The sequence below is a fragment of the Drosophila subobscura genome, chromosome J (assembly GCF_008121235.1).
Source record: "Drosophila subobscura isolate 14011-0131.10 chromosome J, UCBerk_Dsub_1.0, whole genome shotgun sequence".
NCBI classification, from domain to species: Eukaryota; Metazoa; Arthropoda; class Insecta; order Diptera; family Drosophilidae; genus Drosophila; species Drosophila subobscura.
In genome coordinates, this window is record NC_048532.1 from 20,880,732 (window position 1) to 20,907,253 (window position 26,522).

Below are 26,522 nucleotides of genomic sequence, written 5' to 3' on the forward strand. Positions count from 1 at the left end.
GTATTTGATACCAAAAAGAAAGAACAAAAAAATAAATACAACAAAAACAACAACAATACTCGTAGTTTGGATATGGAATATGCTCATACGACGATCTATTCGAGTATTTAGTACGGTGCTTATGTGATTTTTGTGTGTGTTTGGTTCGTGATCGATCGTTCGATCAGTTTCGGTTTTTTGTGATCTCTTTTTCGGTGTGGCAGTTCGATTCGATTCCGAGTTCCCGTAACGCCAGATTTACCAGTGAATTTCGCGTTAATTGAGCTGTACGTACAGCTGTAGTACAAATTTGCATAACCAGGAGAGTGGAACAGAGAGCAGGAGGAGGAATATTCAGAGAGGGAGAGCGACAGAGAGAGCAGCAAGCCATAAACAAATCTCGCTTGAGCGTCTTGGTTCACTGATTTAATGCCACAAACAGATTGCAGATTGTAACCTGCAGCCGCGCCCCTCTGCAGCAACCATCTTCAGCTCCAGCAAGAGCTCCAACTACAGCCCCAGCACCGACTCCCATCTGCAGCCACCAGCCACCACCTTCCACCTCCACCTCGAACTCCTGCCGCTGCTGCTGCTTCTTGGTCAACCTGCTCTTGCTTGGAAGCTTGTTTCTGCGGAAGAGCAGCCGCCGCGCCGGTGGAGCGCCAGACCCGGCACAACAACAACAACAACAACAAGACAAAAAGGAGGAGAGTAAAAAAAGAGGAGAAATACACTACACAACTACAACAACTTTGCTGTTTGTCGTCGTCGTCGTCGCGTCTTGGCCAACGTCTTCGTCTTTGGCCGAAAGAATTTTCTTAAAAAAAAGCAAAAAATACAGCAACAACAGCAACAACAACAACGCGCTAAGATTTACAACGCGCGGAACCCAAAGGCACAAAAAGTGTAAAAGGCAAGGCAAATGCAGCAGAGGAAAAAAAATTAGCGCATAGTGAAGTGTATCTCTGTGTGTCCCCCGCTCCCTCGATCCGTGTGTGAGTGTGTCCCGTGTGTGTACGAGTGTGTTGCAAGCCACTAAAAGAAAAAGTTTGAAAAGTGTCAAGCAGCAGCCCGGAAAGCTGCAAGCGGCAAGCGGCTAGCGGCTCTCCTCGCTCCGTTCGGTTCGGTTCGGCCAATAACCCAACGACATTTTGTGGCAGGCATGCAATGCGGCGTGGCGACCCCAACGGGCCAGCCTGCGAGTTAATTACCGTTATCCTTGCACAGCAACAACAACAGCAACAACAACACAAACAACAACTAAACGGTACTCAAGTTGTGGATTACGATTACACCCCGCTGTCGCCCCGCTGTGTGAAAGGACAACCACAACGACATCGACAGAGACAACCCCATCCGCAGCTGCAGCCCCAGCAGCAATCCCAGCACCAGCCACAGTCGCAGCCTCAACCCATACGCAGACAAGGCCAAGTCGTCGTCGTCGTCAAGCAAACATTCCAATCGGAAACGGGCTAATTGGCACACTGCGAATCTCAAAACGAGGTGAGTTCTACGAGTTATAATGGATCGATGGCTAAATTGAATGTACGCGTAGGGTGAAGGAGTTCATTCTGGATTCACTGATTACTTGGGAAACTCTTTCAAAAGTAAACCCAAAAGAGTAGTTTGATAACTGCCTCAATGTCTACGCTTTCATTTCGAAATTCCCTGAAAATTGCGGGATGGATTTGCACTTCTAAAGAGTTTCTTATAAGAAAAGGTTCCGCCATTTAATTATATAAAATCGAAAAGCAAATGCTAATATTCACGTTTATAATGGGTTTGATGACTTTCTTCATATACGTGCTTCATCTCGAAGGTTGTTTTTCTAGACACAGATTGTTTCGCATTCTGTGGATACCTAGAATGTGAAGGTCCAATAGAGGGTCCGTTTATGGGTGGATTTGAGTACGGAGGCGCTTGCTGTACAGGTGCTCCGGGCGCAGATTGCTTTGGATATGGAGATTGATTCATACCATATCCGGGTACAGATGGATTTGGATATGGAGGTGCCTGCCGCACAGGTGGTCCGGTTACATGTGCAGATATACTTGGATACGCAGAGGGATTTATCGCATGTCCAGTTACAGATGGATTTGGATATTGCAAAGGTCTATTTATGGGTGGGTTTGAATACGCAGGAGCCTGCCGCATAGGTGGAACGGGTACAGGACCGGGTGCATATTGATTTGGATACGGAGAAGGAGTCATTCCATGTCCGGGTACAGAATGATTTGGAAATGGAGGAGCTTGATACATAGGTGGCAGTGGTAGCGCAGGTCCAGGTACTGATGGATTTGGATACGGATAAGGATTCATTCCATGTCCGGGTACAGATGGAACTGCATATTGCGAAGGTCTGCTTGTGGGTAAATTTGAATGCGGAGGAGGTTGTCGCAAAGTTGAGCCGGGTAGAGGTGCATAATGACTTGGCTGTAGAGAAGGATTGAACGCAGGACCAGGTGCAGATGGAATTGGATGCGTAGAAGGATTCTTCGCAGGACCGGGAATATATTGACTTGGAAATGGAGGCGGCTGCCGCATGGGTGGTCCGATTTGAGGTGCAGATTGACTTGGATACGTTGAAGGAACCATCCCAGGCACAGGCACAGATGGGTTTGGGTATGGCGGAGGTCTGTTTACTGGTGGATTTGAATGCGGAGGAGCCAGCCGCGTAGGTGGGTGGTACACAGGTGGATTCGGGGAAGATTGCTGACTGGATGCTGTCTGATTTGGGGACACGACCGAGGCCTGGGCCACGTTCTCGTTTTTGCCATCGGACTGGGAGCTCTGGCTGACGATTGACACCTCGCCACTTGTGCTGGGCGCTCGCTTCACATCCTCCAGTGTGCCAATTGGGCCTTGTCCCGTTTTGCTCTCAGTTGTCAATCCGGGTATATTCGATTGGGCACTGCCTCTTGGTCTGTTCATGTTGATTGTCGAGGTGTTTACGGATATGCTTCCCTGCCCAGTTATGGGCGGTGGCGCGTAGTTCGGATGCGAAGAAGGTCTCGGAGGAGGTCTGCTTATAGCTGGCTGTGGCAGCAGTCGAGTAATCATCGAAGGATGGCGTACAGGTGGATTTTGAGGTATGAAATTTGGTGGTCTGGTTATTGGTGGTCTGGTCATTGGTGGCCCCTGGGAATACGGAGGAGCTGCGGGTTTATATTGGTTCTGATATGGCGGATTACCGAGCGTAGGACTGTTTGTATATGACTGTGGAGGAGACTGCCACCCAGTGTCGTTGGATTCGACATATCGCCGGTAGACTTGTCGCTCAAAGGCCATCGCCCACGTGCCACAGATGATGAGCGGCAGCCACAGGAGCAGCCACTTCATTTTGTTCGATTCGTAAAGCCGTGCACGTGCTGTCAGGTCGAGAATCTTCAAATCAACTGAGAAAACCCTTTCCAAAAGTCGCCTGACATTTTGCATGCCTCAACTGCCACGCTCCGTTTTCCTACATGAAATTTAACGGATCATCGAGTATATCTAATCTATTTAGCATAACGCAACCGATTATTCAGCACACTCGCAAGGCAGCGCCGTCAGTGGCTTTGATCTCTGGTCGGGGCCACATGAAAGTGGAGCTCAAAGCTTGCGGCGGCGGCGGCCAATTCCAGGGAAGTCCACTTAAGCAGACGGAGCCCCAAAACCCATCGAAAAGAAACTCCACATGTGCAGCCAGAGACTGACAGAGAGAGCACTTCAATCCACACAGACTGCATGACTCCTAGATGGAAGACTCTCTCCCTGTCTCCCTCTCTGTTTGTCTTTCAATTTCCATTAGGCAGAAAGCTGGTTCTGGTTCTCTGTCTTCAGAGTCTGTCTGTGGCTCGTGGAAAAAGTGAATTTATGTCGAGCCGCTAAACAATTGATGCTGAAAAATGATGGCAATGACAAAGTGATTACTGCCCCGCCATAGAAAGCGAACCAAAGATTCCGAAACGGGACTTGCAATGGAAACTCTTTCGAGTTGATGGGAAACGGGGGAACAACAACTCGTACAAGCAATCGAAGTTCAAGTTGAAAAATAACATTTTCAATTTTCAATTGAGGCGATAACTCCACACACACACACACACACAGTCCGGGCATAGTTGTTGTTGCTGTGGGGCAACCTCTGTGGCAGCTTCTGAGAGGGAAAAGTGAAATGCTCGTGGCAGACAAAAAAAAAGTGAGGGATTTCATCATTAATCATTTAGTTTGTTGTTTTTACAAACGCAACTGAAAATCTACCTATTTATATTGCCTTACATATAAGCGTACATATGTATACATACATATATGTACATATGTACATACTTATGTACACTCGTAATCATCTTGACTTCCAGGCCTTACCTTCATTTTCTGTTCTGTTCTCGAGAGCACTGACTGGGGGAACGTGCCCCGACGTTCTTGATTTGAATCTTTCTTTTGCTACTCCTCCTGCTCCCCTCCCCGCTCTCTATCTGTTTGATATTTGGTAAATTGCTCATCGTCATGCTTTTATGATTTGGTATTTATTTTCTGTTGGTATTTTTGGAGAATTTGATGCGCTTCTCTTGATAAGCCCCAAAAGCGCCCTCCGCTCCATGCATTGCCTCTACTTATTGTGTTGTACCTTTGCTGCCAGACGACTGTGTGTGTGCGTGAAGGTGTGTCTACCAAAAGCCCAGTCCCAAAAGTAAAAGAATATCAGCAACACAAAGTATCTGCATCTACACAGTATCCAGAGAACAGAAAAGAACATTTTTTGTTATTTTGAAAGCATCAAAAATGTACAAAGTTTTTGGAAACAAAACAGCGAGAAATGTTCTATGGCAGTTGGTGCGTTTTGTATGCTCTTTTGTGGTAGGGCTATGAATGGGATTTATAGTGGGAAGATAAGCGAATAAATTAGTGAAAGAAAACTTTCGAATTTGCCATTAAATTCTGTTGTGGTTAAACCCTTCTCATGCTCCTCTCTTATTTATTATAAATATAATCCTTACATTGTTCCATCTATAGATTCTAGACTCCTTCCAATTACAAAGCCACAACTCTCTCTCTCTCTGTGGGAATTCCCTCGTTAGGGTATCCAAAACCAAACTGAACACACAAACTTTTTTCTGAACATCAGGAAATGCTGGCGCATCAAACTTTTTAACGAGAGATTCAAGCAGCATTGCCCCTCCTCCACCCACAAGGAACAGTGCCACACCCACTCCCATCCCTGTTCCCCCCTTGTTGCAATAATTTCATTTGGCTGTACAGTTTATTATATAATTTTTGTCCCTTTTTGACTTTTATCTTACGTTTATTATGCCCCATGGAATTTGCCGATTTCCAGACGCTGCCCAGCGCCAGGGACAACCCTCCCCCGACCGACTGGAGGTCAATGTCTTGCTCGAGACACACTCGAAGACAACGCAGCACATCCTCCTATGGCTTAGTCCTGAGTCCTTCCCCATCTTTAAGAGTTGTAATAACTTTTGCACAACTTTTCGCTTATACATTTTGTTAGCCCCCCCTCCTGATGTCTCTCTTTGCAGCGCTCCCTTCCCGTTTGCTATCGTTTCTATATATTTCCCTCTGTACCGACAGCAGCAGCAGCTGGCAGGGGAGTGGCTGAGGGGCGCGGGGCAGGCGTGTGGCAAAGTGCTAAAATGCCTTGACGCATTCTTTTGCACTTCTTCCTTCGAGCAGCTGTCCAAATGTCAGACTCACTTCCCCATTCCCATGAATACACAGATCCATTGCCATGCCACATCGGAGGGAGATGCCTCCCGTCCGCCCTTCCTCCGTTGCTCCAAACGAACACGAAACGTTGACTTGTAATAATCATAATCGTAAATTTGCAAAAAGCCTGCCCCAGAGCCAAGGCTCCCGTGCGTCCTGTGCGTCCTGTGGCTGAGCGCAAGAAATAAAGAAAGAAAAACCTAGCAAGCGGAGTACGGACCATCCTTGGGGGCCGTTTAGCATTTTGCGCGGCTCTTGGAAATGCCTCAAGATGGGGCGTGGTCGCCTGAGCCTGGGCGTAGGCCGGGCCGTGCCACGCTGTGTGGTGCCTCGGCCTCGTGTTTGTAGGCGTCATCATCATTATTATGGCCTGTTTTATTTATTTTCCTCTCTTTTGGCATAACAAGTGCGTGGGGCAGCAGCAGCAGCATCGGCAGCAGAACAAGGAGCAGCTGAAGGAGCAGGGGCAGGGAGCAGGGAGCAGGCGGACTGACTGTCCATCGTCTCGCTCTTTGGAGAAAGGCATTTAAAAAGTTTTCTAAACTTCATTTTGAAGTTTTATTACCAGCGCGAAATAAAACGCAAAGCATTTTCGTTCTTCCTTTTTCTATTTTTCTCTCTCGTGAGTTTTTCTTTTCTTTTCGTTTTTTGTTGGTGCTTGCGTGGAAATTTGCTCTATTAAAATTCCAAGACACAGTTATGCCGTGGCAGGCAGTGCTAGTCCTTCGTTTTGTCGGAAGCGAAGCTGCTGCTTCAGTGCACCAGATGCCACGGATGCCACACGCTCTGTGTGCTGCTGCAGCAAGTGGTGGCAGGGTGGCATGGAAGGAGTGGCAGTGGCAATGGAGGAGCCATCAGTTATGCAGGTTGCAGGCTTTCTATCTCTCTTTTTCCCTCCCTCCCTTGCTATCCTTCTTCAGTGCTTATCCTTGCTGGCGGCTTAGCAGTTTTGTAGGATTCATTCAAGGAAAAGCCAGCCAGCAGCCAGCCAACCAGCAGCCGGCAGCCAACAGCTGCAGCAGCAGGGACCTCCCGAGTAAGTCTTAGTTATGTGCGACTGGCATTTATCCTGCGATAATAGTAAGTTGTGCTCGAAAGCCCATCAGCAGCGTCTACTGCAGTGGGTAAATAGGGGGCTAAAGGGGGGTACAAAGGGGTTCAAAGTGCGGGCGCAGCAGATCAAATGGGTTTGAGAGATATTAGAAAGAAAAGTAATTGGAATTGTCATGTGATTATGGTTAAGGAATATTGATCTAGTTTGCTGCTGCCGCTGATGCTGCACTCTGCTGCTGCTCATCTTTAATGCATTTCTTGCCTCGTGATCCCCCCTTCTGTCTCCGCCCATGTCCTGTGTGGCATATGCTACTGCTGCTGCTGCTGCTGCTGCTGCTGTAAATTCAACATTTTGCTATCGCCCGACAATGTATGCATTCAAACAAGTCACAAGGGGAGGCCCACACCCAGCCATGCTTCAGCCTGTGCCAAGGATGTTCCTTGAATCCTCTACCAAAAATAGTCTTAACCCGTTTCTTTGCCCCCACGCCGGCTACATTTTTGGCCATGTCTTTGGCTGCTGCTGCCGCTGCGACTTTTTCGTGCATTTTGTCCCTAACAAAAATGTTTATCTGTGTAACTGTAAGCAGGATAAATGCAGAGTGGAAGCGAAAGACAGGCGAGAGCAGTGACAGAGAGAGCCATAAGGAAGGAGAGCAAGAAATCCAGGCACAAGAACAACAATAGATCAGTGTACGTACAAATGGCAGCCCAACCCCCACCCAATTTCGCTTGCACTCTCTTACCTCCTCTTCCTCATTCTCTTCCGCTTCCCCCTCCACTCGCTGCCATTCTTCTTCCTACTTCTTGGAATACTTTTGCGGTTTCTTTCAGTTCTTTCTTTCGCGCCAGCGTCCATTGTTAAACTTGAGCGCTAAAATGGCGCTGGGAACACTCATCCCATGGCACTTGCGTGGTGCGGGGTGCGGGGCGTGGCATTACAAATTTCATGAAAATTGTCCTTAGCACACGGTACGACGCTGGGGGAAGGTAGGGGCAGGATGGGTTGGAATGGAAAAACTTTATTTTAGTTTCGACCAGATGGAAAGCGTTATTTTATTGAATTCTTTTCAGTATTTGCTGCTCTCTTTTTACGATTTTGACCAAAAGAGGGGATCAAGAAAAAGGTAGAGGAATGCAGGGAGACTTGGTAGATACCCTAACCGAGACATGGGTTCTAAGATATTCGCTTAAATATTGCAAAAAGAGAGAGACACGTCCTAAAAATTCCTCAACTGTTCTATAAAAATATTTAGAGGAACTGCCTGAATATTTTATGGTTTTATATGCTCAAAAATCCTCTGAACCAATCCCGTATACTCTTCCTCCTCCTGGCAGCGTATCAAGCTAGGGAAACACACAGAAAATGCTGTTGCCACAAAAGTTTTTTCGTTACATTTTCTATTTTTTTTTGGTACATTCTTGCACATTGGCCTGCTTGATTTTCCTGTCACTCGACCCGTCCGCCGCACACCTCTTGACACCACACACAGGCTGGCTGCTCATTTACTTTGTTGTCCCTACTGCTGCTGGTCCTCGCCACAATAGTTGTTACACTTCCTCTGCCTCCTACATCTCCTCATCCTCCTGCAGGAGAGAAAAGTGTTCAAGTTTCTATTGCTGCTGCTGCTGTTGTTGTTGCAGTTTCGGCTTGTGGTCCTTTTTGCATCCTTTTTTGTGGTTGTTGTTGCATTAGCCGTTCGGGCTGGGCCGGGCCGGGCCGGGACGTTCGTTGAGGCGTAAAGTTCAATGGCGGGTTAAATGGACTTAATACCGGAACTTTTGAGAACTTTTTTCTCTCCCCATTTACGAGTAAGTTTTCCATTCGACCAAAAAAAAACTTCTGGCGTTGATCGTCCTCCTGAACGGAACAAAGTGAAAGTTTTTCCCATTTTATTTTCTCTTTCTCTCTCTCTCTCTCACTCTCTCACTCTGTTGAACAGCTTAAAAAGAGATTGGCTTCAGTGGTGCTACGACATCCTCGTCCTTGTCCACTTGTCCTCTTGTACGATGTTCTTTTTGCTGGCCAAAGGATCTGCCAGGTTGTCTGCAAAAGAAGTTTTTGGCCAAAAGTTCGATGGAAAATGGGTAAATGTGGCAAAGGCAAAGGCAAAGGAATTTCCCCCCGCAAACAGTAACAATAAGCGATGGCATGGCCAAATGTGGTCGAAAGGATAAACTTTTGGACGGTGACAAAAGGAAAAAGTTTTGAAAATTATTTGAAATGCTTTTCGAATGGCCGAAATTGAAATGGAATATGCACATTTAACTGGCAGTTAGCCTTCCACAAACTAGTTCTTTAAATGCAATGGAAAGTGCAGTTCAGCTTTTGGTTTTCCAAATCTAAAAAGTTTATCCAGAAGTCCAACTTTTCTCCCTCACTCCTTTTGCCACCCTCCTTTTAAATCCCAGGAGAGCTGGAAAATCTTTACCTTTCAAACTCTGTCGGAGCGCGCGTGTCAACATTTTTGGCCCGTTTCCATCACAACGAAAACTCTTCAGATGAAACTTGGCCAACTTTGGAGGCGTTAAGAGCACCACTAGGGGCGCAAATTTGTAGCCAGTTATGCAAAAGAGGCCAGCAAACAAACCGTCAAAAAAAAAACGACAAACAAAAAGTAAAGGAAAACAGAAAAAGACGAGGCCCTCGCTCGGGTGCCGTGTCAACTTTTTTTTGAGCCTTTGGCCAAAGGACATGCCTGTGAATTTTTAGGTCCCCAAAGAGCAGAGAGTGGGGAGTGGCACATTTCGGGGCGACAAGTTGTTAAGTAAGCAGCGAAAAGCTCAAATAGAAGGCCGGCGGAATGGTGCGTGGGGAGGCTAGTTTTCTGGGCGGGAGTGCTACTCCAACTCAACAGGGAGAGAGAGAGGTGTGAAAAAGGTACTACACAGTGCACCTGGACCCCGTGAAACTTATCTCCCCCCCGTCCAAGCTCCTCCACTCACTCCCTCTCCCCTGCTGACTGCGTGAGAGGGAGCGAAAGATTTTCTCTTCAAAGTTTTATGGTCGAAAGTAAACAGAAAACTAAAAGTGAGAAAAGCAAGCGCCGTAGAGATTGAAGAGATTTTAGATGCCAGATTCCAGAGTAACCCCCGCTGCTCCTTCTCCTCCCCCCCACTATGCTTGGGGGCATCCACTCTTCTGTTTTTTTGTGTATATACAATATTAAAATTCGCTTATGCCAAAGGACTGAAGACAGACCAAGAAGCGACCGACCGACATCTTATCTGCGGCTTCTTGGTCTTGGCTGCGTCTTGGGTTTGTGGGTAGGGGTCTTGGTCTTGGTCTTGGTCGTACCTGCAGTTGTTTTAGGCGGCTTTTGTTTGGTTTCCGCTTCACACTTCCCAAGTGGCAGAAGGTTTTGGGTTGGGCTTGGGCTGGGGATGGGTAACACTGCGGTTTATGTGACATGCGGGCCTCGGGAAACCAAAGAAGCAGCAAAACAAACGAATGCTGGCAGGTGAGTGGCAGTGGCTGTGGCAACCAGAACGGCGGGGGGACACTAGCTGATGTTACTCCCCTGGCATGCAGTGAGAGTGGTGTGTTTGCGGTGTGCGGCGCAAGGCAACAGAAGTCATACAAACGTAAGACAAAACGGGGCAACAGACAAACGACAGAACAGACAGACAGAGAGACAGACAGACAGTCGCGACAGACAGACACACAATACAAGACGTTCGAACTTGTCATACAAAACGCTTTTGCGACAATCAATGGAATTTATGGTCAGAGTGCCTGAAATCCCAGGGTAAAACCCAACCCAACCCGAGAACCCCTTTTTCTTTAAGCTGACTGAGACTGACATGCGGTGGTGTGTGGATCTGTGCTGTTTATTCCCCCGCTTTGTGTACTTAAACATTTTTAACGCCATTTGATGCCTTTTCACACATTCGGCAAAAGCGTAAAACAAACACAAAAACCCAAACCCAATTCCCAGTTCCCAGTTCCATTCTCCCGTGCGAAGCAGAGCCGAAACCTCGAAGCAAAAATAAAAACTCAAGAAACACTTAGTCAGCCCATCAGTGTCCTGCCTTTAGTTTTTCGGGACTCTGGATTCAGGATACGATTGGGGATTGGGTGTGGAGGCGCTGGGGCTGGGGCAGGCTGTCTGCGGCTTGGGTTAACACTAACAGACTTAAGGAGTGGTTTGGGGGGGCTGTGGCCGGAGCTACTGTATTGAATTTCACGCATCATTTGGCCCAGGGTTCAGTTCATTCAGGCTTTTGGGTTTTCCATGGCATAGGATCCGCATTCCCTTGGACTTTGGTTGCCTCGAGCGCAGGGCGGGGCCAGGGCAGAGGCAGAGGCAGAGGCAGCACCAGGGCGTGGGTGCAACTTTTCGACTTTGCGGCTGGTTTAAAATTAAAACAAATATGCCAGGAAGCAGAAGGATGAACAGGGGAAGTACTGCGGGCAAGGTGTTAGAGTTGGCATTTAATTTCAGAGAAAGACAGGTGCAAGATGAGTGTTGGGGGAACGGTAAGGTAATATGTTTAGCATACCCATTTAGTTGGGAAGGTGTTCGCTGTGCTGTGGTTCCCCGAAAAAACAGCAGCTAGAGGAGTCCCAGGAATGTGCTACACACACACACCCAGAAAAGGGTTCTCCAATTTGGGGATGGAAATAAGAGTGGAATGCCAACGAGCGTGGGGGTAAGTCCATGGCATGGTGTGAGGATAGGACTTAAATTTAAAGTGAAACTCTGTAGATGTTGTTACATTAAGTGAACAGCGTGTTTTCGGTTTAAGCTACTTTCACACAGCGCTTTGCTGCTGTTGAAACCTTTTCCATAATTAAAACTTTAGTTTTATTCATGCCCGCAGATATACAGAGACACACAGATCCAACCGTAAAAACCGCAAAAAACACACAGACAAATATTCCTATACGTAATTCCCGGCACTGACTGACACTGCCACAAATGCCTCGCACTACAACAATATTTCCGATGCTGCTGCTGTTGGTTTTTGTTCGCTTTTTGGGCCTCCCCCGAATGCTGATTAATGTGGATTGCCGTGGATTGCCATGGATTGCCGGACAAATGTGTGCACATTAGCATTAAAATATGTATAGACAGCCCCACCCGCCACACTCCACGCTCCTTTTTGTTCTGTTACCAACTTTTATTAGGCCAATTAAATTGCGGTCAGAGCTGAAAAGCTAAAAATGTATATAGAAATTTTGCTGTAGTAGTTTTTCGGTTTTTGTTTGGTTTTTTCTTTCTTTTTGCCATTTAATGTGCCGTCATTTGCACCCAACAAAAGGAAGGTAAAAGACCTCACCCCGCCTGCCACACTGCCACATTTGCCTCAATTGTTGTTCTATAAAGACATCATGATATGATGGAAGTTTCCAATGCTGAGTAGGGGCAAGTGCAGTAGGGGGAGCGCTACCAACTAATTAGCCATCATCAGCAGCGGCGGCGGCGGCTACACAATTTCCATCCAAATAACAAACACTAAACAGTGCACTCCCCCCTCCAACCTACCATTCAGCAGGGGTTAGGGGGCTTCGGGAACTGCTGTGTAACCGCAGGTACACACAGACATGAGGGTTTTCGGGCTCTTCTTTTTCGGGGTTTTTATTTTTGGCTGGTAACTAAATTAGCGGCATTTTTGGTCTCCATCTCTCTCTCTCTCTGTCTCTCTGTCTCGACTGCAGTCCGAGAATTATTGAGTTCAGTGTTTTAGTGGTGTCTCGTCTTCGCTTTGCTTTGTTCGATGCCGTTTGGGCCGCCGCTTGTTGCCTCCGTTTGCTGCTGCTGTTGTCTGTTGCTTAATTTCCAGTTGCATTTGCTTCTTGGCTAATACAGACATCTCCTCTCCGCAGCAGAAGCAGCAGAAAGAGAATGGAGTGGTGTGTGGGGGGGAAAGCAGAAAGCACTTTTAGATAAAAGGTTTTTCATGTCCGTCGCTTCTCCATTTGAAATTCATTCTCATAGCCAAAGCGATGGCTATGGTCATGGTCATGCCACCACAGACGGCCATGGGGTTGCATCGCTCCCTCTCTCCCTCTCTCTCTCTGTTTAGCAGACAAGACAACGGTAGTTCAGTGGTAGACCTGAGACCTGAGAGACCTTCACTGACAAAAACAACAGAAACAAAAACTTTTAGTGGAAATCTCCGTTTGGAAATTATGCATGCAACAGCAGCAGCGAAAGACAGAGAGGGGAGTGCGGAGAGCGCAGCGGTTTCCTTTTGCTTAAAAGCTCCATCACAGTTTATTAATGTTTTGTCCAAACAAATTTAAGTGTGTCCGCGCGGCCCTATCGCTGGGCTACTTCATCTTCTGTCTTTCCCGTGATTTAAGCCTGGCTAAAATGATTTCGTCTGTCATTAATTTTCTCCCCCCAAAAACAAACGTCAAATCCGAAAGAGTTATTAGCGTTCCCCCAAAAACACGTTTTCCCTCCGCCTTGGCCATCATCTCGCGTGTGTTCTGTGGGCCTGCTGCAGAAGCTCTTTGAACTTCGAAATGACAACAAATTAGACAGTTAATGTTAACATTCTTTTATGATATTTACATTTTTTGGGGGCACATACTTAATGGTGCGTTCCCCCCTCCTCTTTAGAGTTCTGTGGGAAGTTTTCTATCTGTGTGTGGAATGCATTTTCCTGTATGTTAACCATCCCTCCCCCCACATAGATCATCTCAAGTAATGTTTAACATTTTTCCATTATTTTCGGTTGCCTTTTGCAATTTTCGCGAATGGTTTTCCAGTGGGGGAAAATCGTTTTAGGGCCGACCATCAATCATTTTTGTTCGCTGTCCAAAAAACGAGGCTCGACTCGAGTTTGCTTTTAGAGGTCCTTGCTGCTGCCTCTGCCTCTGCCGCTGCCTGCTTCATCCGCAGCTGTCTCCTCAAATCTGTATCTGTATCTGTTCCATATCACATGGCGATGCCAGTGCCACTCCCCCCCGCCGCCCCTTTGGAGAGCATGTCGACAATACAAATGATGGGCGCGTCAACAAATGTGGGCGTGGCATGGCAGCAGCTAACGGTAATAGAGATAAATTCGCTTCATTTTTTGCTGTCGCTGATAAAAACAAAAACAACGAAGACAAAAAAACGAACCTGAAAAAAGTCCAACGGGAACTGAGTGGGAGGGGGGTATTGGCTCAGGGGGGGTGTTGGTGTTGGGTATGAAATGGAGCTCTAGGTTCTGCGGATTGAGCTGGGTTCGGATTGGGATGGTGGCATCCACGCTGGGGGGGGATTTGGTCTAGTGCCGCGGCAGCAGCCTTTTGTGCTCAATCAGCGAGGCGAGCGACGCGACTCCACAACTGCCGCTGACGACAATGTCATTTGGCGGCGACCACTTTATTGGCTTTAATGACAACGCTGCAAGGTGTCCCTCTGGGGCCACAGGAGAAAGAGAACACAGCAGAGAGGTGAAAGCTGGTGGAGCAGAGACAGTTCGAGAGGAGCAGCTGTTGGCCATCAGCTGGAGTGGCAGTGGTTCTGCGTGTAAGCCCTGGCATTACTGCGATTTCATAGCAGAGCAAAGCAGCCATCAAGACCCACCACCACCACCTTATCCCTCCACTCACCATCCACTCAATTGCTGGCCCCGCCAGTACGTGCGATTATTATCATCAATTTTCTGCCGACTGAGTGAGTGATGATTGTTCCAAGCCAACGGAAACCCCGCGAAATGATTCTTCTTCCTTTTTTTTGCGTTCTTCTTTACGTACTCTTTTTTTTCGAGGGTATTAAGATAGCAAAAAGATGTTTGAATGTGCAGAAAGGAAGAGTTTGTAGGCCTTAAAGCCTAAGCCGATGGCTTTTTCCATGTGCAGTTCCTTCTCTTTGGTTTTTGGTGCTAAAAATTAAAATTTTTGTAGCAGAAAATTGAACATTTCTTAAGAAAATCCAAGAGAACTCCAAAGATTATAGTTTTAAAAGGTTTTTGGAGAAAAATAACTAATTTTGACTTATAATCCTGACGCATTTCGGTTGCAGTTTTCTATATTTAATCGCCGTTTTAATTACTCAACTCCCTCCCAGGGTATCTCGTTCTTCGACTCTCAGCCTGCTGCTTCTCTTGTTCTTGCTCTTGTTACTGGTTTTTAGTTGCCTTGGTGGGTGGCTGGTTGGCCTGCAGTTGCCTGCCCCTCGAAAGTTGGTTAAGTAGAGGGAAAAGGTAACATCGAAACAGCAAGACAAGTACTAACAGAACTACCAGCGGAAAGACAGCGGGCGGAGAAGCAGCCAAAGAATGGGAATAAGATTACAAGACTAGAGCTGACTCAGAGTAGTCCCCTTTCCCCACTCAACCACTCCCAGACCCAACTCGTACACAGTCCAGTCTCTCTCTCTCTCTCTCTCTCTCTCGTAACTCTGATGGTTCCTGGCTGGTGCTGGCGGATTTCTGGCGGGGCGTTCTGTAAGCGTTAAAACGAACTCAAGTGGAAAACAATCTAATTTGCTAAAATTCCTTCCGCTCCGCTCATCGCAGCTCCACTTCCTCTTCCACACCGCACTCCGTTCAGCTTTCTCCGCCCGCACCCCGCTCTCTCTCTCGGCGACCAAGACATTTTGTACCGTTGCTCTGGTCTGGTCTGGCCCTGCCCGGCGACTCCGACTCCTCCGACTCCTCCGACTCCACGCTGCTTCTTCGTATTTCTCGGATTGCCGTCTATTTCAGATGATGTTGTTTTTTGTTCTTCAACTCAATTAAAGTTGATGGCCATTTTGCGTCGTTCTTGGCCAATATTGTTGCCTGCTTCTTCGACTCGAGACTCGAGTAGACTCGACTCGGATCTGGCAGCGGCTTTGATATAGTCGAGAGTCACAGCCGGAGTCGAGTCGAGTCTGCTTTTATGAGATTTCTCTACTGCTCCTCCTCTGCTCTCCGTAAGTTTATTTATTTGTTTATAATGCGATTGAAGTTACAGCCTGCAGGACAGAGCGGGGTACAGAGGTACAGCGACTGCCCTTGGCTAGATATTACGGCTTTGAAGGGCTCTAATTGGTGGGCGATGAATGTGGATGGATGGAGTAGCTGGTAACCTGGCAACCCGGAATGACATAATAGTACATTTATATAGATTTCAATTTATCTTCCCCCAAAAAACACATCGTCCGAAATTTCTTTATTATTTTAACTTCTCTTGCGGGGGAGTTTTTCGGGCATTTTTTTCTGCCAGCTTTGACCTTTTGTGGCTGTGTCCTTGGCAGGACAGCAGCAGCTGAGGCGAAGCAGGAACGTTAATCTATTGTTTTTGGCAGTCAAGCGGGCAGAGACATGATGACATGCCGCCCCCTCCCCACTCCCAACAGCCACACTACCCCCACCACCCCCCAATTGGTATTATCGCAACATAAAAGGAATATCTATATATATCGTATTTCGTATATTGTATGTGGAAAAATCTTCCTCTTGTTTGCGTATTTATGTGTGTGTTTGTATTTTCCTATTAATGGCTGGGAAAATGTTTTGCTTGCGATTGGAAATTTGTTTGTCTTCTTGGCCATGTTGTCTCTCGGCTTTGCTCTGCTTGTCCGGACAGTGTCCTGTCCTATCCCTCTTGGCCGGACAGTGTCCTGTCCTGTCCCTCTTGGCAGCACAGTGTCCTATCCTATATGCCCCTATTGACCAGCACACGACGGACAGACAGTTGTCCTTGTTAGCTGTTGTTGTCGTTGGCTGCCTTCTTGTTCGTTCGGTGCTTTATGACTTCACACAGTCAGCCAGCCAGCCAGCCAGCCAGCCAGCTAGTTTGATATATGAGGCATTTGCATGTGCCATAAATTGCTGTTGGCTTTAGCTTTGGCTCTGACTTTGGCTTTGGCTTGGGCTCTGACTTCTCATTTAATATTCATAAATTTTTCGTCTGCTCCCCAAAAAAAAAAAAAAACATGAGGGAAAAACAAGTAGGAAAATTACTAGGTGGTGATGCGACGACGTGAAGGTACCCCCTAATTGGGAGGGATTATGGGAAATCTCTTCAAATGAGTCAGTAAATTATGGAACTACTCCAACAGAAAAGTATTTTTCAGCTATTTCTCAGTAAAAGTTGAGGAAATATTCATCCAATCGGTGTGAATTTTGGCATTCAGTTGAAAAACATCTTAATATATAATTAAAGAAAAGCTTTGCTTTGGTTCTATATTTTCGCTGGCTTCTATAATCTCCAATATCTACACACACCAACACATAATTTCTTCATCCGCAATTCCCTTTTTCCCGTCCATTTACAGGGTACAAAAAATAAGAATAAAATATCTTTCTCAGGGGATTCCTCCTCCTGTGTAGGTTTTTGGGGACCTAAACTAATTTCTAGAGCCCAAACTGTTGTCATTTATTCTCGCCGCACCCTCCACTAAGCCCCACCAAATCCCCCAATGGACCCCAGCCCTCTGCTCCCCTTCCCATTCTCCTGCTGCTTCCCACTCCTTTTCGGCTGCTAATTGTTTTATGTGCCAAGATTTGTGTCCCTGTTTGTCTTTTTTCTTGTTGTGGGTAGCTTTGCGCCGCACTCTGCAGCCGCCCTAAACATGTTTTCACTGTCGTTGGCACAGCCACGCCCACCGCCTACAGTACAGTAGTTATTGTTCATAGATAGAGAGAGGTAGAGGGGCAGGGAGTGAGGGGGGAGGGGCCGACTTCACTTGCTTTTCGATTAGAATGCGCAGCTTCCTTCCTGCTGCTGCTCCTCCTGCTCCTTTTCCCTTCAGGAATTAATTCATTTTATGTTTCCTGTGTATCTGTATCTTATGGATACACGGGGATACATTGACCTGCTGCTGGAGCTGCCGTAGCTGCTGCTGCTTACGCCTACATATATTGATTTTCGTATTTATTTTACTTTTTTCCTCCCATTATTTCTGCGAGTGTGTGCTGATGATTTCTATTGGAGCTTCAGCTGCTGGATGGACGGGACTCTGTGGCCTGCCTGCAGGCTGCCCCAGGTACAGCAATCGCTCGATAAGAGCAGCCAGGCAGGGCGAAAATCCCTCCTAAGCTAGTTAACTTTAACGAGCATCCACTGTACTGTTCTTTGCTGTAGTCCCTGGCTGCCAAGAAAAATGATTGCAAAAGCAAAGTGGCCCGAGAGCCAAAGGTGAAGCCCTTCCCTACCACCATCCCCCCCAATGCCTCTTGTGCTGCTTCTCCTGCTCTTCCTTTTTTGTTGCGCGTGTGTGGCCCGCGGCTGGCCGGGCAAATCTATCAACTGCTGCTCCTCCATCCTTCTGCTCACAAGGAAGCTCCTCCAGCCCCTCAGCTCCTCGGCTGCTCTGTTCAGGGCAGCCTTTATTGAGTTTGTTCGCAAGCAAATTGCATTAGACACTTGCCAACAAAAAGTGCGGCCATGAAAGGCAGCAGCAAAAAAAAGTTGTAAGCGAAAAGCTAGAGGAAAATCTAGCACCAGGAATCTGGCAGCACAATTTTATGCTTGAGCCATAACTTTAGTAGCGTTTTGTATATGTAGGTGCCACAAGACGTTGCCGGCAAGGGCTGCCACGGCTGCAAGTCGAAATTAAATTTTCAACAAAATATATCATAAATATTATGCACATATGCAGGCAGGCAGGCAGGCAGGCAGCCGCAGAGCCACAGGGAGAGATGGAGAGGGTTTAGCTATCTTCTAAATATCTCAAGTGGCATGCAGCAGCAGCAGCAGCAGCAGCGTCTTTTCCCTTCCTTCAACAAGTGTTGAGGGAAAATGTGTTGGCTGAGGGATAGCTCAAGTGTGTGTGTGTGGCTTGGGCATCCTTTTTCTTTCATCATCAGAATGCGTTTTTTTTTGGGGGTAACACGATCCCTCTCCAGTGTTACATTTTCTTAGCTCAACAGACTGAAGCCGTGTGTAGCTGAGAAGCATTAATGTCTTATTGACAGCTCGGGATTAGAGCTGAAGCCAGAAGTGTCTGCCGAGCGAGCTGCGACTCGCTCTTTTGTGTGTTTGAAAAGGGATTATAAAGCGATTTGTTTGTCGAAAATTATGAATCTGGGAACACAGTCGGTCTGTCAGTCAGTCAGTCGGGAAGCAGCAGCTCCCACACGCTGTGTGTGGCTCACAGAGTGGAGAGTTGGGGACTTTTCCCATCAGCTGATGGCAGCTCAAATCTCTTGGCTTTTGTCTGCTGCAAGGGGCGAGGGACATCGTTTGTAGTTTTATCAATTTTGACATAAGCCAAGAGACAGGCATTAACTAGTTGGGTTTCTCAGCGGCTTAAGCGATGCATTTGCTTGAATGAATTTAACTAGAAATGTTCCTCCAAATAATAGCTAAATTTACTTATCTCAAAGATGCAGATAGAGGAGAGAGAGAGAGAGTCATAAAAAGTGTCTCTCTGCCCATCGTTAGACAGTCAAAATGTCCCCCAGAGACAAGTCTCTCACTGGTCTCTGTTTTTGTTTAATCTTAAGTACAGGTTTTATTTTATCTTGGCAACATTTCAGCTTCTCAACAATGGTCAGAGTTTACCCTATATCTCGTCTCCCTGATCTGTGATCTAATCTCTCTGCTGACATTCCCCCTTGGGCTTCATTAGGTACATTTTGAAATTCCAACAATACTCGTTACGATTTCCACATTTAAAAGATTTCAATTTGAATTTGAATTGGCAATAAAACTTCAAGTTTATCAGCTGCCGATGGGTCGGACTAGCTGGATGGATGCGGCGTACTCAGCTGCGGTTTTCCAGTTTCCAGTTCTTCCCACCTCCTTGGGCTGCAACTCGTTATACAACTCTATTAGTTTCCATTTCGTTCGGTTCGCGCATACAAATCAACTAATTTCGAATCCAAAACCAAAATCCCTCTTCCTCTCTCTGTGCACTCGAAATATTCGGGAATTCGTTGTGTCTGTTTTTTGTTGCTGGCGTCCTCATAATTTATGTAAATCCAGCAAAAGTTGTCAATTTCCAGCTCTGGTTGTGGAGGGGAAACCTAAATTTGAATAAAATTTCAATTTTCATGCATTCCCTTGTCGGGGAATTGTTTGTTGCCCGGCCCGGCCCGGCCTGGCCTGCCTTTTGCTTTCGTTTCCATCAATTCGTTTAGTGTCTCTGTGTCCAAATCATATTATTGTTGCGTATTTTAGCAAGGAAACTCAATTACCTACCACACTTGGACCCATGCACAGTGTCCAGAGAGAATGTTTCTATTGCTTATTAGTGCCAAATGATGCCCCTTGGTTGTCCACTAAAAAGAAATGCCAGACACGTACCAGGCATATCCATGTCTGACACTTTAAATGGCTTCAAGGACTACCTTAAGGCTTAAGCCTGCATTCCACTGCTCTGACCTTTTGCTCTACTTTTTGTGTGCCTTAAAATATAATTTTCCACTTCTTAGCTGTGGATTTGGTTCGTTTTTCATTGAATGATTCCCCAGCTTATAATAAACTGAAATTAAATACTTGTTTTCTGTTGTAGCTTTTCGAATTGAAATGAAAATTCAAATAAATTCTAGCGGGGACTACGGGCAGTCCCCACAGCGAGTGAAATATTTAGGTAATTAAGCCAAAGCGGCGGGGCTTCGCTGTGGAATTTCTGTGTTAATTTGAGTGCAAAAACCTTTCATTGTAAACATTTTTGGCAATTCTCTGCCCGACGCCCGACTGTGTCTATGTTTCGACTGTGGCTGCCACACAACCATCTATCCCCCGCTCGTGCGGCTCCTCCCCTTGCTACAAACTCGTACAATATTAATTTCTATACGCTCATATTTGATGGCAAATAAAAGTGCACGAGGAATATAAATGAAAATAATGTTCAAACATTTCGCACTAATTAAAAAGCAGCTGGGCTGAGTTCTGTGCGCTCCCTCTCCCCTTCTGCACTGAGGGGGAAACACAGATCCATGCGGGGGTTGTGAGTGCGGAGGAAATATAAATATTGAATCGATGCTGCTGCAGAGGGGGACACGTGTAATTGCTTTTCCCTCAGCGATGTGCGAATATGCGAGTATCGATTGTTGTCGATTTGCCCAGTTATTGATGCAGCAAGCAACGTTTGTTGTTTAACAGTTGAGAGTACCCTGCAAAGGAGGAGTGGAAGAAGGCTGAATATGATCGAGAAACCCATGTAACAGCCACAATTTGTCAGTTATCAGAACTTAGCTTTGAGTGTATTCTATCTATGGATATTATCCACCTAAATACCCAATTTGAGAGCAATCCGATCCATACAACAATCTCAAATCCAAACGAAACTCCTTCCCCTCCCTACAGAGTATCTTAAAGTCTTTAATTTCCATTCGTCGCACTCCTATTTGTGTTTTACCGTTTCGTTTTGTTTGATTTTGCTTATTTGCTGGTTGGTTTCGATGGGCGTGTCATGGCGCGTGGGCGTGTGTGGTGCCAGCCCCACCTCTACTTCCATGCAGATGGCAAACAGTGGAAGCCGCCAGCGGGCACGTTTTCCACGCAAAAAAAAAAGAAAACAGCCAACGATTGAAACTGAAGACGCGTTTTGTGGCGTATTTTTATTTCGGACATTCAATTGAAAGAGCGCGCACGGAGGCGTCCCACGCACTTGGCAGCAGGCAGCAGGCAGCTGGCAGCTTGCTGTGTGGCAGCAGCCTGGCGCAGGCCTGACAGCTGTCGCAACATTGCCAAAGACTCAACTTGGACTCCAACGCCCAAGCCGAAGCCGACTCTGCCACGACTCCACCTCCACCTCCACCTTCAAAATTTCTCCACAGCTGCAACCCGATGAGCAGTCATCAAAGGCAAATCAAACAGCGGCAAAAGCAGGCGGGTTGGGGGTAGGGAAGGCAAAGCTCACGTGACTTTACAATTTATTTCAAGCATGCAGCAAAAATAAATTTATTAATAGCCCCTTGCGCGACTCCAAAGAAGAGGAATTACTGCCACCCACACAGCCCGTCGGTCTCTCCGCTCTGCGCCGAGAGAGGGGAAAACGGGATACCACAATCCCCACCCAATTCGCAATCCACAATACGGCACTCATCCAGCGCTCAGCTCTCAGCTCTTGGAGGGGAGCTCTCTTGTGTTCATTCATTCACTCACTCAGTCATTCATTCAAGAAGAAAGAGATTCGCAGAGTCGGGAGTCGCATTCGCAATTTTCAGCTTTTTGCGTGAGTTCTTTTGGGTTTTTCGCTTGCCTCAATTTATGCGCCTCACGTTTTCCCATTTTCAAGAATGACTAAATATCGTTTACACCCAACCGAACTCTTTGCCCGTTTCCCGCTCTCTCTATCTCTCTCCGCCACTTGCTTTTCCCTGCCATAAATGTATCTTCTTTGGGCTGCAGCTCTGCGTATGACGTGGCTTCAGTCTTAACCAAAGTTTAATTAAACTTTTTCACTTTGAGCAAGAGTTGGGGCTAACAAGGCAAACATGTAAAAACTTATATTTATATGCAATTGTTTGCCTGCTTTTGTTTGGCAGGGGGAGGGAGAGCCGCCTGCCACGTGGCAAGTGCCAAAAGGTAATGGGCCAACATTTTTCTTGCTTGCTGAGCTGCTTCTGCTGCAGTTGCAGTTTTTCATCTGCTGAAATTTTGTTGGCGGCTGCTGCAGCTAATGCCAGAAACGTGTCGGCCGCTTATGGGTTGGTAACGATAGCGCATTGAATGCGCCAGAATGGATGGCCAAAGAGGATAGCAAAGCAGGAGCACAGAGGCTGGGCTGGCAGTTGATAGTCAGCCACCGACAGAAGCTGCCAGCAGGAAAACTTTGTGAAAGGAATCGAAGTTTTGCTTGGGCGGAGGTTTCAGCCAAACTGGCAAAAAGTTTTTTCCCAACCTGCCACCCAGGCAGCGGACGCGGCAGCGCCAGGCATTTCACCTGCCAATTGGTGGAGTCTCCCTGGAGTCTCCCTGCAGCTCTTGGCGTTTGCAAATTAGTGTTAATTTATCATGATTATTGCCTCACAATGTTATTCCGCAAATTGAGTTTGTTCGAGTCTCGTAGATACAATTACACGGGGGGCACTGAGGGGGTTTGGGTTTCTTTTAATAATGCCAATTGGTAGATACTCATCCTCCTGCTGCTGCTGCTGCTGCTGCTCCTCCTTCACTCAGAGTACAGAACTGTAACTAATGCTGACTTCTAGACTGATATCAAACTGTCAAGCTGTCAATTCTCGTTAGCATTGCCTGCCATGTGTGATATGTCCTCCCATCATGGAGTGTATTTCATCCTCCCATCTCTCTCTCTCTCTCTCTCTCTCTCTCTGTGTCTCTGTGTGTGTGCGGAGTTGCTACTTCAGTAAAAGTATCTGGCAGATAGCGTTGCCAATGCTGCTCAAAAATTCAATTTCCAGCTGAAAAGATACACAGCAGCAGCAGCAGCAGTCAGCCAGCCATGGGTCTGAGGGGTGGAGGAGTTTGACTGCCAGGAAAGATACAAATTGGAAATAGGTAGAAAAAAGTCATTGAAAAACGATTGCTGACATGAGACGAGACTCTAGCTCTCTCTCTCTCTCTGGCAGCATGTGTAGGAAACGTAGTCTTGGGCCCAGGATTATCACGAGAAATGGAAGAGTCGGCTTAGCGAAAGAGACAGAGCATGGACAGAGAGGGAGAGAGAGATGGCGCGTACAGGGGAGTCACGGAGTAATAGAATTATTCGGCTACACAGCCAAAGCATTCCAGCTCTCTCCCTCTCCCTCTCACTCTCTTTGTGTTCGTTGCATATGAAAAATGTGAAAGCTTCGGGGGGTACAGAAGGAACAGCAAAGGAAAAGCTGACAGCACAATTAAGACTTTAATTGGCAAAAGCCCAAGACTAACTTTTGCTCTCTTTTCTCTCTTTTCTGTTTGATTTTTTACAGCTATTGGTTGACCCCCGTGTGTAGAAGTCGAAGAGAAAATCCATTCCGTTCATCATGCGCTAAGCGGAGCTCCAACAAGACAACGGCGCTAACCAGAGAGAGAGAGAGAGATAGAGAGAGACGAGCAGGAAGTCAAAGGACACAGCAGGAACGCCCCTCCAACCCGCACGGAAGATGCCATCCATAGCCAACAGCAGCAGCGGGAGCAGCAGCAGCGGGAGCAGCAGCAGCGGGAGCAACTTCCTGACTGTCAACGATGCGCGTCTCAGTTACGTTGTAAATCAAGTTGCATCCTCAACCGCATCCGCCTCCGGATCTGGCACTGGCAGTGCCACCGATGCTGCCACGGCCACTGCCTTTCCCACATTCAGTCCACCGCGGATTGAGAGCTTGGTGGCCAGCTCCGCGGAGCAGGATCTGAGCAGCTTTGGTGATGTGACATTCGACATCTTCGACGACGATGACGATTTGTTTGGCTCACCCATGGCCTTCGATGCCACCGAGCAGGGACTGTGGAATGGGCGCTTTGTGCCACCGCCGCCGCGGCCGCCCTTCTTCGTCGATGAGCCCGTGCTGAGCGATGGCCTGACCACATGTGATTTATGCTCCTGGGCCATGCCCACAAAGAACACATTCATGTTCGAGGGTACGATAGGTGAGTAAAGTTACCCACAAACAGACACTACATCTTCTGCTGCTCCCCCTCTTGTATTCCCGTTACTAACTGTTGGTTCTTCCCTTTCCACCCACTTTTTGTGTGATTTTTTTCCTTGCAGAAAAAGCCACCGAACTGGGCTGGCCGCTGACGTTGATCATTGTGTCGATGCTGTCGGCGCTGCTAGGCGCCATCATCATGATTGCTGTGGTGCGATGTCGGCGCAAAAAGTCTTCCAACAATCGAAATGGTGAGTGGAACCCCAAACCCCCTTCTACCTCTGTGTCCGTGTTGACTCTCACAACATTTACCGACTGTGTTTTCGCATCTGTGTCTCACAATTTCCAACTCTTTCTCTCCCTCTCTCTCTCTCCCTCGTTCTCCTCCATCTTGTAGACACGCACGTGCAGTGGTGGTCCCGGAATAAGCGCGCCCACGGCAATGGCCTCAATGGCGCGGGTGGTGGGAGTGGCGCGGGTGCCAGTGCCGGCAGCAGTGCCCATCTCCACCATCATCCCCACAATGGGAGCAACAACAACATCAGCAACAACAACAATCATCTGAGGAGAAGCAACATCTATACGGCACACCCGGCGGACAGCATACGTTGCCCGTTGCCACTGCCACTGCCGCTGCCACCATCCACATCATCGCCCACGCTGGGGGGCACAGTCATGGCCATGACCATGTCCCCATCATCATCATCCACAGCAGCAGCAGCGGCGGCGGCGAATGGTGCAGCAGCCAGCGCGCCGCCGGGCCAACACTACTTCCATCCATATCACCAGCAGCATCAGCATCATCCACATGCACATGCACAGCACTCACAGCATCCACAGCATCCCCATCATCAGCTTCAACTGCAGCATCAGCATCAGCTTCATTCGCATGCACATCATCCGCATCATCAGCAGCAGCAGCCGTCGCACCATCATCAGCATGTGCCGCTCTACCCGCATGACTGTGACGAGGATGCCGCCTACGAGGAGCCCGAATATCATCAGCCCCAGCAGCTGCATTCGGCCCACAGCTGCTCCTCCATTTCGTCGGCCTCGCTTTCGGTTTCGGCCCCCTCCTCGCCCGTGCCCACCGAGGCCTCCTCCTCCGCCGGACTGGCAGCAGCAGCAGCCATTGCCGCTTGCCACTGGCCGCAGGCAACGGCCAGCACGATGGTGATTGCCAGCTGAGAGTCGGTTGAAGGCTGCTCCTGGACGGTGCAGCCTCAGGAGCCACCAGGAGCGGGCAGCGGCAGCGGCAGCGCCAGCAACTGGATCTGGCAGTGACATGTTGTGCAACATTTTAGCGGTGGTAGCTGCCCCGCGGGACACTACTGCTTAAGATGCAGGGCACATATTCTGGTGCAGATCATAAAAAGGATTACACGTAACAATTTTGTCAAGTCCATAAGCATCTAAAGGATACACTCCCCACGATACACACAGTGTATCTGTGTCCCTGTGTCCCTGTGTGTGTGTCTGTGTGTGTGTGTCTCCCAATTGGGGAAAAACCGAAACGAATTTAGTGTCACTTCCGTTTCCGTTTTGCAAACTATCGAACCAGACAGGCAGGCAACCAGCAGATAGGAGGCAGACATTTTGGGTTTGTGGCAGGGCACCAGCAGCAGCATGGAGGAGCAGGACTGCCAGGATGCTCTCTTTACATGCCATGCACGTTTTATCCTTTATTGCCGTTCGGCATTAGAACAGGGATTTTGTCAGATTAAAGCAAATAAAGGGCGTGGCATGGTGTGTGGCATGGCGTGGCGTGTGCTTTCTGTTTGCACCCAACATTCTTCTCACATTCGAACTGCCAACTGCCGGGCGAGCGTCGATGATGCCACAAGTTTAAATCGTTGTGCATGCCCTGTAAATGATGGGCAAGGGTATGCCACACCAGCAGATGGTAGAGCTGCAGGCTGCAAATGAGACACAAAATGCCAGGCTAAAGGGCAAACCTTCAGTCGAGTTGCTCAAATGCTCAAAATGTACAATTTCCTAACTTGTTTTTTTTTGGGAACATTCTTCGGCTTAAGCTGTTGTGTGCATGTGTGTGACAGAGTCTATCTATGTGAATGGTATTGTATGTGTGTGTGTGTGTGTGTGTGTGAGTGTTTTGTGGTGTAGCCTCTCGGGAGGGGATCTATCTGCTGGTACGGACAGGATATATGCCAGGTCCCAGCCCTGCCCTGCCCTGCCCTGCTCTGCCCACCACACAACTTTGTGGCTTTTCACTTCATTCCAATTGACAAGAGCAAATAGATTCCACTACTAACAAGAAACTGTCGAAGTAACGAAGAACCATTAAAAACAGTGTAAATATCGTAAAAGCAAAGGAAAAGCAGAGAAAACTTCGAGCAAGTCCAGCCGAAAGGTATTAA

General features: G+C 47.6%; 2 protein-coding genes and 1 long non-coding RNA gene across 4 annotated transcripts; 2 read left to right on the forward strand and 1 right to left on the reverse strand.

The window, feature by feature from the left end:
* Positions 1-1,004: 1,004 nt before the first annotated feature.
* Positions 1,005-26,522, forward strand: LOC117894228 (serine/threonine-protein kinase minibrain). Its single transcript, XM_034801144.1, has 4 exons — positions 1,005-1,482; positions 23,491-24,145; positions 24,267-24,395; positions 24,542-26,522. Exons 2-4 carry the CDS (start codon positions 23,665-23,667, stop codon positions 25,330-25,332), a joined length of 1,401 nt encoding a protein of 466 aa, XP_034657035.1. The 5' UTR covers positions 1,005-1,482; positions 23,491-23,664; the 3' UTR covers positions 25,333-26,522.
* Positions 1,708-3,354, reverse strand: LOC117894227 (leucine-rich repeat extensin-like protein 5). Of its 2 annotated transcripts, none has more exons than XM_034801142.1 (2): positions 2,273-3,354; positions 1,708-2,212 (listed from the first exon to the last, which is right to left on the reverse strand). In XM_034801142.1, exons 1-2 carry the CDS (start codon positions 3,316-3,318, stop codon positions 1,738-1,740), a joined length of 1,521 nt encoding a protein of 506 aa, XP_034657033.1. In that variant the 5' UTR covers positions 3,319-3,354; the 3' UTR covers positions 1,708-1,737. The 2 variants fall into 2 exon arrangements, with proteins under 2 accessions (XP_034657033.1, XP_034657034.1); XM_034801143.1 differs by having other exon boundaries at positions 1,708-1,884; positions 1,917-3,354.
* LOC117894229 lies at positions 9,991-26,522 on the forward strand. Its single transcript, XR_004648863.1, has 4 exons — positions 9,991-10,002; positions 17,281-17,284; positions 18,433-18,439; positions 25,756-26,522. It is a non-coding gene; the product is annotated as an uncharacterized LOC117894229 (long non-coding RNA).